We start from the raw sequence: 15133 nt of genomic DNA on the forward strand, positions 1-15133 counted from the left end.
TTACAGCATCCTACCATTCTGCACTATAGCGAGGAAGTGGGGTGAGGTGCAGGGGGCAATCCTGCTGAGGTTCATCAACTTGGGGAAGGAGAGCAATATACCGTATTAAAAAAAAAGGACATTGAAATCACTCACAGGACAGTTGCTGTCCCCCCAACCATCCCAGTCTTCATCACATTTCTGAAGCTAGGCTTGAAATTGTATTGTCTTTGCCAAACCTCAGGTCATGACATCCTGTCTATTATCATTGGTTGCTTTAACATCATGGCCGAATTTTTCACAGGTAAGAACGGGTGGGTTGGGTGGGTTGGAGGTGTGTGTGTGCGTGTGTGTGTGTGTGTGGGGAGGGAGTGAAAGTTGAAAAAACGTGAACCCCAACCTCAACCTGCCTGCATTCACCTGTTACTCAGGAGGGACGGTGGGGCGGGCAGCCCACCCGCTGCCAAGAGGCGGGTTGGCAATTTACATATTATAATGAGGCCCAAAACCTCTACTTTTAAGCTGCTTTGCAGGTTTTACTGCAGGTGGCCAGGGATCCTGGGGCTCAGTTTCTCAGTGGCTGCAATGAGACAGCCACAGCCTCAGGGAGCAATCCTTGTGGGCCAGCAGGAGAGCAAGTGCTTCCTCCCTGCCCCACAAGCCCATCAGCATGGCTCGCCACAGGGTCGGGGATCGGGCCCCCCCCCCCCCGCCGGGATTGAGCTCACCACTCCGCCCGGGGTCGCCGATCGGACACCCAACCTTCCTGGGCCCAGCACTTACCTTATCCTGCAGACTCCTTCTCTGAGTTCCCTGCACAACTGGAAGCCAGCCTGTCAATCATCCTGTCAATCAGGCTGACTTCCAACCAGGGAACCTGCCTCCGACGATGCCCACTGTCTCCTGGCTGCCCCTGCACTGTTTGGGTGGGACCCAGCAAAATCCAGGCCCATGTTTCTGCACACAGCATCAAAAATGGAGTGAAAATAGCTTTACTGATTAGGCTGCCATCTATTATGCAATGAGTTTAGTACTCCCCTTCGCCTCTCGTGCAAGGTGTAGCAATTGCTGATATGTTTTGGAGCACATACCTAGTTCAGCGTATCTAATTAGTTTGTTGATTCTCAACCATGATTCTGGTGGGAATCCAACATTTGGGTAAAAGACCGTAAATTCACCTATCCTTGACTGATTGCTCCTCTTATCCTCTCTCCAGGCTGAATGAGGATACACAGAGCCGAAGGAAAAAAATATGTGGGGAATGAAAACCTCCTCAGCTGAAACGCCTCATGCTACAAAATGCACCATTTGTGTAAAAATTAGCTCCGTCCTTGAATTAGGTTGACCTTTCTCGAAATAACATGTACACAAACATACCTACAATATTTTTGGATAAAACATTTGATAATGTTAATGGGAGGGATAAAAAGGTCTGACACAGGGAATGTGAAGGGCACTTTTGAAATGCTGTCTTCATTGACACATTTTTAAATCAAGAATGCACATTACCTTTTCATTTACAGATTCTCCAGGTACAAGATGAGGTTCAACAGTAATGAAGAGGGACAAATAAGAGCCTTCACTTAGGCTCCGAACCGCCTCCCATCCTCTTTCACTGGCTAGATTGCGCTCTTTGCTATATCCCAGAAGGACTGGGGGTGTATTAATCCTGAAGGTTCCATCTATCTGCAAAACAGATAATTGAAAACGCTTTATTTTAAAACAAATTGCCAAAAGTGCTCCACTGTTAAGACAAATCTAAAAGTAAAAAAGGAACCAAGTATGTAATTGGGTTGGTTCAAATAAAGAAATGATGGGGTTTGAAGTGGGAGTGACCTTTGATCTGTAGGCAAATTGCACAGCAAGACCCAACAAATAACAATGAGATGAATGACCAATTTATCTGTATTTGTTGGCGTTACTTGAGGAAGGAATGTTAGCGAAGACACTGAGAAAAATTCCTGCTCCTCTTTGAATTGTGCCAATGGATTTTTAGAGTCCACCTGAACCAGCAGAAGCAGATGGGACCTGGGTTTAACGTTTCATTTGAAGGGTTGCACCCACACTCCTCCAAGACTGCACTGAAGCAATAAGCTATTTTCATGTGCTTAAATCCTGGAGTAGGATTTGAACTCATGAACTTCTGAGTCAGCGGCATGAGTGCTATCCAACTGAGCCAAACTAACATATTGGGCCAGTTTTGCTGTCAAAATAATGGTGACATATTGAGCGTTGGATAAGATATTTACATAAAATATGTAGCGCTCGCTGTTACTTATGCATAATTGGTACAGCAACTTCAGGCAAGGAGCAGATGCGTGGTTAAATGCCAATATCCAAAAGTTGCTGTCCAAGTTGCCCCACTCCGCTGTTGGCTTTGCAAAAAGGGCATTTCATTGCCTGCCTGCATTGAATGTTATGAAGTTGCTTTATTTACTCGTGGTAGATACAAGCTTAACTCGCCACAGAAACTGATGTCTTGTAATTAAAAGCGCAAGTACTCTTCTAACAAGGTGATAATTGTTAATTACTGCCTAGCAATCTCTGGCACTGATAATTAACTATTACAAGCGTGGAGTCTCACTACTTCAGGTAAAAATTGTTGGAGATTTTAAAAATATCAAATTAAATTTTTTATTTTTCCTTTAATTTCTGACTTTTTTTTCACAATCCAATCTTTCGTTTTCTCTATATGTACTTGATTTGACATTGAATTCATCCTCTTTAAATTTACCCTTTTCCTCAGTCCTTCCGCTGTTTATTTCCCAATCCTTAAATCACATTGGTTAAGGAGATACCCTGTTGGGTGCCCTGTTTATTCAAGTCCCAGATGTCCTGTTTCCCTCGCTGTTCCGTTGTCAGTTCGCACTTTCAGCAACTTAACGGGAAAAATGTTTTGAGCTGAAGGGTGCAGGGGCAAATCTAACTCATGGCAGATGTCGTTAGATGACCTGCTACAGCAAAATTTGACCCGATGTATTTTTAAATGTAAATGAACTTAACTATAAGCAACAATTGAAACACATGACCAGTATTAATTTTAGGGTTTGTAGACATCACAAGGATATACAATCAAAGCATAGGCGTTCCATACTTAAAATTTACTCTCCAGGAAGACAAAAATAATCACATTGAAAGGTCTGTAATTTTTTTAAAAATTACATAATCTTAAAACAATTTTCATGTTGGAGTATTTGCCAGGTTTTTTTTGCACATTTCTCTCCCCCCAGCCTTACCACTGCTTGCTTCTTTTTATTTGAATGCTATCACTTTGTGTGTACCAGTAGCTATGCCAATATTTTATTCTTTAACATCACAAAGATATCAGAGCAGGTAGTCCGTTTCTGCAGGGCCAGCTCAGTCCTCCGTGAGTGGACTTTAAATACAAATCAAAGGACACCATTCTGTCATTATATAGATTGCTGATTAGACTGCGTCTGGATCACTGCACCAGTTTTGATTCCCTCACAAGGAGGGCCATATAGTGGCTTTGGAAAAAGGTTCAGAAAATATGAGAATGATTCCTAGCTTAAAGAACATTAGTTACTCAGATAGGCTTAAAGAGCTGGACCTTTTTACTCTCGTGCAGAGTAGGACTTAGAGGTGACATGATAGAGCTTTATAAAATAATGAAGGGTTTGAATAGCATACCTATTGATAGATTATTCCAGTTTGATAGAGTGGGGAGGACCAGGGGTTATGCATTTAAACTACGCAAAAGTAGAAATAGACTGGACGCTATGCTGTTCTCTTTACCAGAGAGTAGAGAGCCTCTGGAATGCCGTGCCGGCTGGTGCAGTGGATGCTAACTCTGCACACCTTCAAGGGGGAGCTGGACCAGTTCTTGACTGGGGCAGAGGCCGCATCATATAGAAGGTAAGAGTCTGAAGAGGTAACACATTTTTTCCATTTCTGGCTCTGGGTTTTTCTGTTTTGTTGGACTCTCCCTAGAGATTTCATGGCTGGGTGAAGAGGAGGAAATGGGGGCAGTTTTGAGTCATGGTGCTTCAGCCATCATCAGCTTGGGGCAGGCTTGATGGGCCAGCTGGTCTTTTCCTGTCAGTCATTTTTGTATATTCATATGACTTGGCTCATCTAGCTAGCTGCACAGAGTCAGAGGTTTCTCACTACATTTATTAGCAAAATTGCCGATTGCTCCCGTGTGCAGCCCACAGAGTGCCCGGCCATGCCAAGATTCAAATATTTTAGCTGCCATTCAGGAGTTTAAAAAATAAGTGACTTTTAAAAAATTTGGAAAAAAAGATAAAATGAGGTGTATAATCTAACTGATAAATAGTGGCCCTGAATCCGGTCGGAGGCTTCTTTCGGATGAATGCCTCCGACCGGAGAATTTTTATGAATTTACCTGGTGGTCCCGGAGGCCCCTGCGATTGCGGTGGGGAGGCCTTCTCTTCCCGTGCTGCGAAGCGCGCTCCGGTCCTCCAGGTTCGGGCGCAGCGGTGCAGTCATGTGTGACTGCTCAGCCAATCAGGTACTGTGTTCCACAGCATTCTCATTAATAGCAATAAGAACTCCGTATTTACGAATTCTCATTGCTACTGATGAGAAAAAAAACACACTAAACACCATAATAAAAAATAAAAAACACAACTCACATAATTAAAATTAATTGAAATTAAATTTAATAAATGTCTTAGAAAAAATAAATTCCGATTTTTAAAAAAGTTTTGAAAATTATGGTTTAAAATAAACTTACCGTAGTGGGCAGGGTTTTTAAAAATAAAATGTATTTTTTAAATTTAATTTAATTATGTTTTTGTATGTTTTAAAACTCTTACGCCTGTAAAAGTAGGCTATGTGCCTGCTTTTATCAGGCGCAAGCGTTTTCAGGACATTTGCTGGGCAAGCTATGGACGAATATCGCAATCTTGCCCATGCAAATGTCCTGGCCGCCGAGATGCGGAGGATCTGTCAAGCTGGAGCTTGACAGATCAGAAAGACCGGTTTTCATTGTGCGCTGAAAACCAGCTTTTGTGATGCCTCCCCGGGTTCGTATACGCTCCGTATAGACCCAGGGAGGCTGGCATTTCCAGGCCATTAGTTTACATTCTAAAAATATGTTGAGTTACTTGATCTCAGCTTGGGCAATACTGGAAACATTATAAATATAAATAGTCCAGCACGGAACATCCAAGGGTATTCAACATTCAGGAAGGATAGAATAAAGGGAAAAGGAGATGGGGTAGCATTGCTGGTTAAAGAGGAGATTAATGCAATAGTTAGGAAGGACATTAGCTTGGATGATGTGGAATCGGTATGGGTAGAGCTGCAGAACACCAAAGGGCAAAATACGTTAGTGGGAGTTGTGTACAGACCTCCAAACAGTAGTAGTGATGTTGGGGAGGGCATCAAACAGGAAATTAGGGGTGCATGCAATAAAGGTGCAGCAGTTAACATGGGTGACTTTAATATGCACATAGATTGGGCTAACCAAACTGGAAGCAATACGGTGGAGGAGGATTTCCTGGAGTGCATAAGGGATGGTTTTCTAGACGAATTTTGTCGAGGAACCAACTAGGGGGGAGGCCATCTCAGACTGGGTGTTGTGTAATGAGAGAGGATTAATTAGCAATCTCGTTGTGCGAGGCCCCTTGGGGAAGAGTGACCATAATATGGTGGAATTCTACATTGGATGGAGAATGAAAGAGTTAATTCAGAGACCATGGTCCAGAACTGAAAGAAGGGTAACTTTGAAGGTATGAGGCGTGAATTGGCTAGGATAGATTGGCGAATGATACTTAAGGGGTTGACAGTGGATGGGCAATAGCAGACATTTAGAGACCGCATGGATGAACTACAACAATTGTACATCCCTGTCTGGTGTAAAAATAAAAAAGGGAAGGTGGCTCAACCATGGCTATCAAGGGACATCAGGGATAGTATTAAAGCCAAGGAAGTGGCATACAAATTGGCCAGAAATAGCAGCGAACTCAGGGACTGGGAGAAATTTAGAAATCAGCAGAGGAGGACAAAGGGTTTGATTAGGGCAGGGAAAATAGAGTACGAGAGGAAGCTTGCAGGGAACATTAAAACGGACTGCAAAAGCTTCTATAGATATGTAAAGAGAAAAAGGTTAGTAAAGACAAATTTAGGTCCCCTGCAGTCAGAATCAGGGGAAGTCATAACGGGGAACAAAGAAATGGCAAACCAATTGAACAAGTACTTTAGTTCGGTATTCACTAAGGAGGACACAAGGGAAATCCTTATTGGTCGGGAAATTGTGTTTGTGTTGGGGAAACTGATGGGATTGAAGGCCGATAAATCCCCAGGGCCTGATGGTCTGCATCCCAGACTACTTAAAGAGGTGGCCTTGGAAATAGCGGATGCATTGACAGTCATTTTCCAACATTCCATAGACTCTGGATCAGTTCCTATGGAGTGGAGGGTAGCCAAAGTAACCCCACTTTTTAAAAAAAGAGGGAGAGAGAAAACAGGGAATTATAGACCGGTCAGCCTGACATTGGTAGTGGGTAAAATGATGGAATCAATTATTAAGGATGTCATAGCAGCGCATTTGGAAAGAGGTGACATGATAGGTCCAAGTCAGCATGGATTTTTGTGAAAGGGAAATCATGCTTGACAAATCTTCTGGAATTTTTTGAGGATGTTTCCAGTAGAGTGGACAAGGGAGAACCAGTTGATGTGGTGTATTTAGACTTTCAGAAGGCTTTCGACAAGGTCCCACACAAGAGATTAATGTGCAACGTTAAAGCACATGGGATTGGGAGTAGTGTGCTGACGTGGATTGAGAACTGGTTGGCAGACAGGAAGCAAAGAGTAGGAGTAAATGGGTACTTTTCAGAATGGCAGGCAGTAACTAGTGGGGTTCCGCAAGGTTCTGTGCTGGGGCCCCAGCTGTTTACATTGTACATTAATGATTTAGACGAGGGGATTAAATGTAGTATCTCCAAATTTGCGGATGACACTAAGTTGGGTGGCAGTGTGAGCTGCGAGGAGGATGCTATGAGGCTGCAGAGTGACTTGGATAGGTTAGGTGAGTGGTCAAATGCATGGCAGATGAAGTATAATGTGGATAAATGTGAGGTTATCCACTTTGGTGGTAAAAACAGAGATACAGACTATTATCTGAATGGTGACAGATTAGGAAAAGGGGAGGTGCAACGAGACCTGGGTGTCATGGTACATCAGTCATTGAAGGTTGGCATGCAGGTACAGCAGGCGGTTAAGAAAGCAAATGGCATGTTGGTCTTCATAGCGAGGGGATTTGAGTATAGGGGCAGGGAGGTCTTACTACAGTTGTACAGGACCTTGGTGAGGCCACACCTGGAGTATTGTGTACAGTTTTGGCCTCCCAACTTGAGGAAGATCATTCTTGCTATTGAGGGAGTGCAGCGAAGGTTCACCAGACTGATTCCCGGGATGGCGGGACCGACATCTCAAGAAAGACTGGATCAACTGGGCTTGTATTCACTGGAGTTCAGAAGAATGAGAGGGGATCTCATAGAAACGTTTCAAATTCTGACGGGTTTAGACCGGTTAGATGCAGGAAGAATGTTCCCAATGTTAGGGAAGTCCAGAACCAGGGATCACAGTCTAAGGATAAGGGGTAAGCCATTTAGGACCGAGGTGAGGAGAAACTTCTTCACCCAGAGAGTGGTGAACCTGTGGAAATCTTTACCACAGAAAGTTGTTGAGGCCAATTCATTAAATATATTCAAAAAGGAGTTAGATGTAGTCCTTACTACTAGGGGGATCAAGGGGTATGGCGAGAAAGCAGGAATGGGGTACTGAAGTTGCATGTTCAACCATGAACTCATTGAATGGCGGTGCAGGCTCGAAGGGCCGAATGACCTACTCCTGCACCTATTTTCTATGTTTCTATGTTTCTATGAAAGCAATTTGTGCAAATTAGAATAAAAATCGTATCGGGATCCTAATGACATCATTAGACCCCAACATTTTATTATTGATGAGGTACCTGCCTACCTACAGTGGGCAACATCCCTGCGATGTAAAACAATGGGGTTAAAAGGCGGAGGGAGCAAATGTGTTTGGAATGCAGGGGGAAATGTTCAACTGCCATTTTAGCCACCTGCCCATCCCGTTCCTGTCGGGTGGACAGGGTTAACATCGGGCCACATATATACGTATTCACCACCAAGCATTATCAAGAGTGGGAATCCTGGCTAATACACCCCTAGCCTAGAGTCACTGACGTCAGTTGTGTTCCCAATGCTGGTGAAGTACCTGATGGCATCCAACTCCTGTGTGCTATACCTCACCTTTAGCCACCTCCAACAAAAGAGAACAAGATAATAATTGGGAGGCATAGAATAAATAAGCGATTAAAAAGGATTTCAACCCAGTCCTCTGGAAAGTGCCTCCAGGGGAATTTCCAAACATAGCTGAATGCCAAGTTAACACCATTTAAAGTCTTAAGTGCTTAACCAAGTCTATCAGAACTGAATGCATGCTCAATTATTTAAGTTGCTCAAAAGTAAAACACCTGATATGGTACAAAGTGAGTCCACGCTAATGAAACAACCACAAGCAAATGGGATTGAAGAAAGAAAAGGTCAAAGATAATCACAAATAATTAGTGGATTACGCATCAAAGACAATTGGCGGTACAAAATTGTGAGACTCACCTCAGAATTACTGGGACTGTAATGATTTGCACAGATGCAAGCTGTAATTTCTAAAGGTCTCAAGCCACGGGGTTGTTAGTTGTATACAAATAAATATGCAGAGAGTTGATCACATCAAATTTGTCTTGGTGCCAAAGCAACTGAATGACAATGTGTCGAAACTTGCATACAACAAAGTTAGACTTTATTAAATACAAGTTACATAAGCTAGCTTTCAGATATAGCTCCTATGTCTCCCACAAATGAATATGCCACCATTTAAAAAATACCCTCCACTGCAGGCAAATACTCATAGAAGAAAATCCTTACCCTGGATTGACAGTAAATGGTAGTAAATGGGATATGTACAGCACCCAACCAGTGTCGCTCTCTACGAGTGTGAACTCCATTTCCTCTTTCTCTATCATCCTAAAAATGCATAATTATTTTTCAAAAATGTTATATATTTATTTTAGTAATTGGGCTGATTTTGCTCAATAATAAATTTTTTTTTTAAGCTTTACCTCTAGAACATCATAAACAACTTCATCGAAGACATTGATGAATACCTCATCCATAACAGACTGCAGGCTCGCTGTGCTGTAATCACCATTTGGTGCTCTGAAATCAAAATTAAATAAACCAGACACTCACTATTACAGCGCTTTCACTCGTATCACAACTCTGCAATTATTACTATTTAATGGCATCTCCTTAAGAAGCTGCAAAAATTTCCAACGTAGAGTGCTTTGAATCATAGAATCAGAATCATAAGCACAGAAGGCCATTCTGCCCATTGTATTTGTGTCAACTCTTTGAAAGAGCTAACCAATTAGTCCCATGCTCTTTCCCCATAGCCCTGCAAATCTTTCCTTTTTAACTACTGATCCACTGAATCAGGAACACACTTCTTAGTTAACTTACGAAGAAAGGCTTTCAGAGAAAGCTAAAATGATTCATATGGGATACAATAAACATAGCTATGACAATGGTGAAAATAAAATCATATCTAACAGCAATATAATATTCACTTGATGATCTGCTTAACCTGACATTGTTCACAGGTTCCAAAGTGGAAAAAGCAGCCATGTAATAAACACTCTTACCACACAAATAACAAATGGTGTAATGTATTGTTACACACTCATCATTGTTCACACTTGTGAAATAGCTCCTGCAATGCATTATCACACTGTTAATTTTTTTAACAGGATAAAAGATTGGCAAAGCATAAAAGAATAAAATTAAAGTTAAAAATGTAAAAAAAAATGAAATATAGAGATGGCAGGGTGTGCAAAATTAGTGTTTAACTTTTCTTTAAGTTTTAGATAAAATTGTTAGTGTGTTCTGTAGTATAGGGTTAATGCGATAGTAATTCCTGATGTTTGAGTAATTTTATGACTAATATTAACTATTATTTCGAGCATTGCAGTGCTTGAGCTGAAAATAAACAAAACCAGTAGAGACAGGGAGTCAAGATGTACCTTGCACCTATTAGCAGTCCAAAGTTTAAACTATATACTATGTACAGAACTAAACACAATCTTATTAAAGAAAAAAAGGTGTAAGTTTCAGCTTGGTTCAGTTGGTAACACTCTCACCTCTGAATTAAGAGATTGCAAGTTTGCGACTCACACCACAGCACTTTGGGCATCCAGGCAGACACAAGAGAGTTGTACTAATGAAGGTGCTGTGTTGTTAATGGTGCAGTCCTTCAGATGAGATATTAAAGTGATCCCTGCCTGGGCATTAAAAGTATTCTGGAAGGATGAGATCAAATGGACCAAAGGACCTTCTTTTTCCAAATGAATCCAGTTTAAAAAAATTACCTGAACGGAAGTTCCAGTTCTTCATTCCAGTTAGGGTTCGGACCATCTGCAGCAACAGTTTGTCGGACTGTACGTTGAAATGAAACCTCCACAAATGGATGCACTGAGACCTTTTGAGAAAAAAATCCAAAATGTTAGACTGCTTATCCTTTGTATGATCTTCAATTTCTATATATAACTCATCTTTCACGTACGCATGAGCAACCACCACCCAAAATAGGGGAAACCAGAGGACAGTGTCACTTCAAAGATATTTCAACTTTGCACTAACCAGGTGCATTAAATCACCTCATCCAGAATGTACAACACAGCTCTTTAACACAAGTGGCAGCAGAGACCAAATTGATCTGATGTCAAATACACACTTAAAAAAAATGGTAACAACTTGTATTTATATAGCGCCTTTAATGTAGTAAAACAACCCAAGGTGCTTCACAGGAGCAAAGGCAAACAAAATTTGACACCAAGCCGCATAAGCAGATATTAGGACAGACTTGGTCAAAGAGGTAGCTTTTAAGGAATGTCTTAAAGGAGGAAAGAGAGGTAGAGAGAGGCGAAGAGGTTTAAAGAGGGAATTTCCGAGCTTCGGGCCTAGGCAGCTGAAAGCACGGCCGCCAATGGTGGAGTGATTAAAATTGGAGATGCGCAAGAGACCAGTGTTGGAGGAGCACAGATATCCTGGAGGGTTGTAGGGCTGGAAGGAGCAAGGCCACAGAGGGATTTGAAAACAAGGATGGGAATTTAAAATTGAGGCTCCAATTGGGTCCAATAAATGGGTCAGATCAGAGACAGAAAATGGGGAAGGGTAGAGGTTACCATATGGTTTCCTAAGGGCCCAAAGCAGCTCACAGGCTGTTTTGAAGTCGAGGGTTTTACTGTTTCCATAGGAGCCGCTCCAGAGCAGGTAGAGATGCTACCTATTGGTGGTGATGTCATTAGAACAATCTAGCAATGTGGGAGACCAGACTTGAGGGTATTCATGCCAATTAAAAAAATTGATAGTTTTACCAAGATGTCAAACATAATTCTGAATATATTGTTTTACCTCATCGAAGGTGGCATATTACAAACAAAAAAAACTCCGTCTAAACCTCCTCTCCCTTCAAGTCCCAGAGTTCTACTGCAACAGTAGAGGTTTTTTTTAAAAACTTGTTCTCAAAGTGGACGAGACTTGCAAGGCCACATGTATTGCCTGCAGTTATCAGAGCAGTTGTCAATGCGGCTGAACACTGTGGAATTGTCAGTAAATAGTTCCACTCTTGCCTTTATGGCACAGGGAAAGTCATCGATGAAGCAGCTACAGATGTTTGGGTCGATGATTATTCCCTAAGGAACTTCTGCAGTAATATCCTGGGGCTTCGATGATTGGTCTCCAGACACCACAACCATCTTCGTTTCTGTCAGATAAGATTCCAGTCACTGGAGAATTTTGGCTTCGACTTCCATTAACCTCAGATTTGCTAGAGCTCCTTGATGCCATTCTCAATTGCATGTTGCCTTTATGTTGAGTGCAGCTACTTTCACCTACCCTCTGGCATTCAGCTCTTGCATCCAATTCTGGAGTATAGCTATGATGAGGTTTGGAGCAGAGTGTCTCTGGCGCAATCCATAGTAAGCATTGGTTAGTCGGTGTCAATTGATGGCCTTTACTGGTGGTTGTGAGGCAGCTGATGGAGTAGTCATTGGCCTGGTTAGATTTATCCAGCTTTTTGTGGATAGGATAGGCCTGGGAAATCTTCCACATTGTTCATCTCTGCCTTTCCCTCAGCCCATCTGCTGCTGAACCCTCATCCATGCTTTTCTTACCTCCAGATTCCACTATTCCGATGCCCTCCTGGCTGGTCTCTCATCTTCCACCCTCCGTAAACGTCAGCTCATCCAAAGTTCTGCTGCCCATATCGTGACTCACACCAAGTCCCTTTCACCCATCACCCCTGTTGTTGCTGACCTACATTGATTTCCAGTCCAACAACACCTCAAATTTAAAATTTTCATGCTTGTGTTCAAATCTCTTCATGGCCTCACCCTTCCTTGTAATCTCCTCTAGCCTTACAGCCCTCAAAAAACTTTGCATTCCTCCAATTCTGGGCTCATATGCATCCCCGATTTCCTTCAGCCCTCCATTGGTAGCCATGCATTCAGCTGTCTAAGCTCCAAGCTCTGGAATTCCCTCCCTAAACTTCTCTGCCTCCCTCTCCTCATTTAAGTTGCCCCTTAAAACCTACGGGGGCAAAATTGGGGCGGTAACTTTCCGGTGCTGGGACTACTTGCGCCCGGCCTGGAAGTTAACCCCCACGTGGAATTGGGCCGTATGCCCCTAAAAGGAAAGCGGAGCACTGTCTCCGGCATCCGCTTCCTTTGAGGGGCGCTCCCGGGGCTGCGTCCAGGCCAGAGCTATGCACATGCTCCGCGAAGCGCTGACGCACTACAACGCCCCATCCCTTCCATTAAAGGGGAGGGCCGCTGCGCAATCTGCATGCCCCTTTAGTGGCCGCCACTGGGCCACCAGGAACATGTTCGACCGGGCTAGCAGCCCGGCACCCAAAACGGAGTTGACATCCGCCCGTGCCAGCCTCGCGGGACAATTTCCCCCGTGGGGCGGAAAGGGGATGGCATGGGGTGATGAGGGGTCAGTGTGCATGGTGATGATGTAATTGCTGGTTGCGTGCTGGCGCGGGGCGCTCACTACGAGGCAAAGCACTGTTGAGACAGCACCCCCAAACTTCCGGGGGTGGTAGCACCACCTACCCTGGGCGAAAACACCATTGTGCCCTGTTAGCGCTACTCCCCGGAGGCACTAACGGGGCTATAAAAAGGGTCAATTCCGGCCCCCCCAAGTCTTCGACCAAGCTTTTGGTCATCTATCCGAATATCTCATATGGCTCGGTATCAAATTTTCTCGGATAATCCACCTATGAAGCGCCTTAGTACATTTTACTACGTATCAATGCAAGTTGTTGCTTGGTCATCCACCACCCATTCTCAACTGGAGGTGGTAGGGCTACAGTGCTTTGCTCTGATTGTGGGACCACTTCGCTCTGCTTTTGGTATTTAGTATGTAGCTACACACGTGGTGGTAAGTTCTTTCTTCACGTCCCTCATTCATTCCATGTACCTGATTTATTTCATGTCTCCCCGCGCCTCTGTTACAAACATAAAGATTTCTGAAATCTTCAGTCCCTCTTCACACATCCATTCCATATTCCTTTGCATTTGCTGATTGTTTCATACCTGGTTAGTAAACCACTCGTGGCTTTGAGTAGGGCTCTGAGGTACCTGTGAGGTTGAAAATGTTTCATCAACGGATCTAGCTGATCTGGAAGTTAGTGGCGGTTTGCTAGAGAAAAAGAAACAAAAACAATACAAAAATGTATTTATTAATTTCTTTTAAATAGATCTGACAAAAGATTTAGAGTCTGTGTTACAAAGAATAACCCATGTCAAAGTCAAATTGATTAAATGGTAAGTAAACTTTACATCATGAAAAACTTTATAACGAAGAATAAAACAGCAGGATATTATTAATTTCAATGCAAAAAAAAGTACTTCAACTATTTTGCTGGTTACAGTAATTATATTTAAAGATCAAATTTGCTGCGATTCATTTCACTGAAGTTTTTATTGGGCAATTAAATTATTATTTGATCTCACCAATGGTAATTTGCAGAGAAGAACTTGCAAAACAAAATCTAAATTCTCGTAGACATAGAGACGATCTCTCAATGATCTTGGTATCTCCTACCTTCCTATGGATTTGCGTATAGGTATATCATAGGCTCGGATAATGTTGACCAAAATGTTAATGTCCCCATCAGAAAGATTCTGGGCACTGACTTTTTTTCTTTCTTTTCTTCGTGGTCTAAGTGGCCTCCTTGGTTCAGTCAGTTTGAACAGGCTGACGCCTAACACACTATTGGGCAGAAAACATTTAACTATATTTAAAACACGTTCTCTCTTTCTCACCCCCTTTTAAAAATTCTGAATAGATTTAACTTTGCAAAGTATTAGAGTCATAGAAATTTACGCCAAAGAAGGAAGCCATCATGTCTGTGCCGGCTGAAAAAGAGCTATCCATAGAAATATAGAAAATAGGTGCAGGATTAGGCCATTCGGCCCTTCGATCCCGCACCACCATTCAATAAGATCATGGCTGATCATTCACCTCAGTATCCCTTTCCTGCTTTCTTTCCATACCCTTTGATCCCTTTAGCTGTCAGGGCCATATCTGTGGAATTCTCTGCCCAAGGAAGCAGTTGAGGCTAGCTCACTGAATGTATTCAAATCACAGATAGATAGATTTTTAACCAATAAGGGAATTAAGGGTTACAGGGAGTGGGCGGGTAAGTGGAGCTGAGTCCACGGCCAGATCAGCCATGATCTTGTTGAATGCCGGAGCAGGCTCGAGGGGCTAGATGGCCTACTCCTGTTCCTAATTCTTATTTTCTTATGTTCTTGAATATATCTAACGAACTGGCATCAACAACTCTCTGTGGTAGAGAATTCCACAGGTTAACAACTCTCTGAGTGAAGAAGTTTCTCCTCATCTCAGTCCTAAATGGCTTACCCCTTATCCTTAGACTGTGACCCCTGGTTCTGGACTTCCCCAACATCGGGAACATTATTCCTGCATCTAACCTGTACAGTCCCGTCAGAATTTTATGTTTCTATGAGATCCCCTCTCATTCTTCTAAACTCCAGTGAATACAGGCCCAGTCG

General features: G+C 42.8%; 1 protein-coding gene across 1 annotated transcript in view; it reads right to left on the bottom strand.

Annotated features, from left to right (window-relative positions):
* The window catches only part of cc2d2a (coiled-coil and C2 domain containing 2A), a 221278-nt gene that overhangs the window by 41873 nt on the left and 164272 nt on the right, over positions 1-15133 (bottom strand). Inside the window, exons 21-26 of the mRNA XM_070861305.1 lie at positions 14160-14327; positions 13649-13754; positions 10418-10527; positions 9113-9209; positions 8919-9017; positions 1489-1665 (exon numbers count right to left, since the gene is read on the bottom strand). Coding sequence (XP_070717406.1) covers positions 1489-1665; positions 8919-9017; positions 9113-9209; positions 10418-10527; positions 13649-13754; positions 14160-14327 — 757 coding nt within the window. The remainder of the gene's footprint in view (positions 1-1488; positions 1666-8918; positions 9018-9112; positions 9210-10417; positions 10528-13648; positions 13755-14159; positions 14328-15133) is intronic.

Source organism: Pristiophorus japonicus, chromosome 2, assembly GCF_044704955.1.
Source record: "Pristiophorus japonicus isolate sPriJap1 chromosome 2, sPriJap1.hap1, whole genome shotgun sequence".
In the NCBI taxonomy this organism is placed as follows: Eukaryota; Metazoa; Chordata; class Chondrichthyes; family Pristiophoridae; genus Pristiophorus; species Pristiophorus japonicus.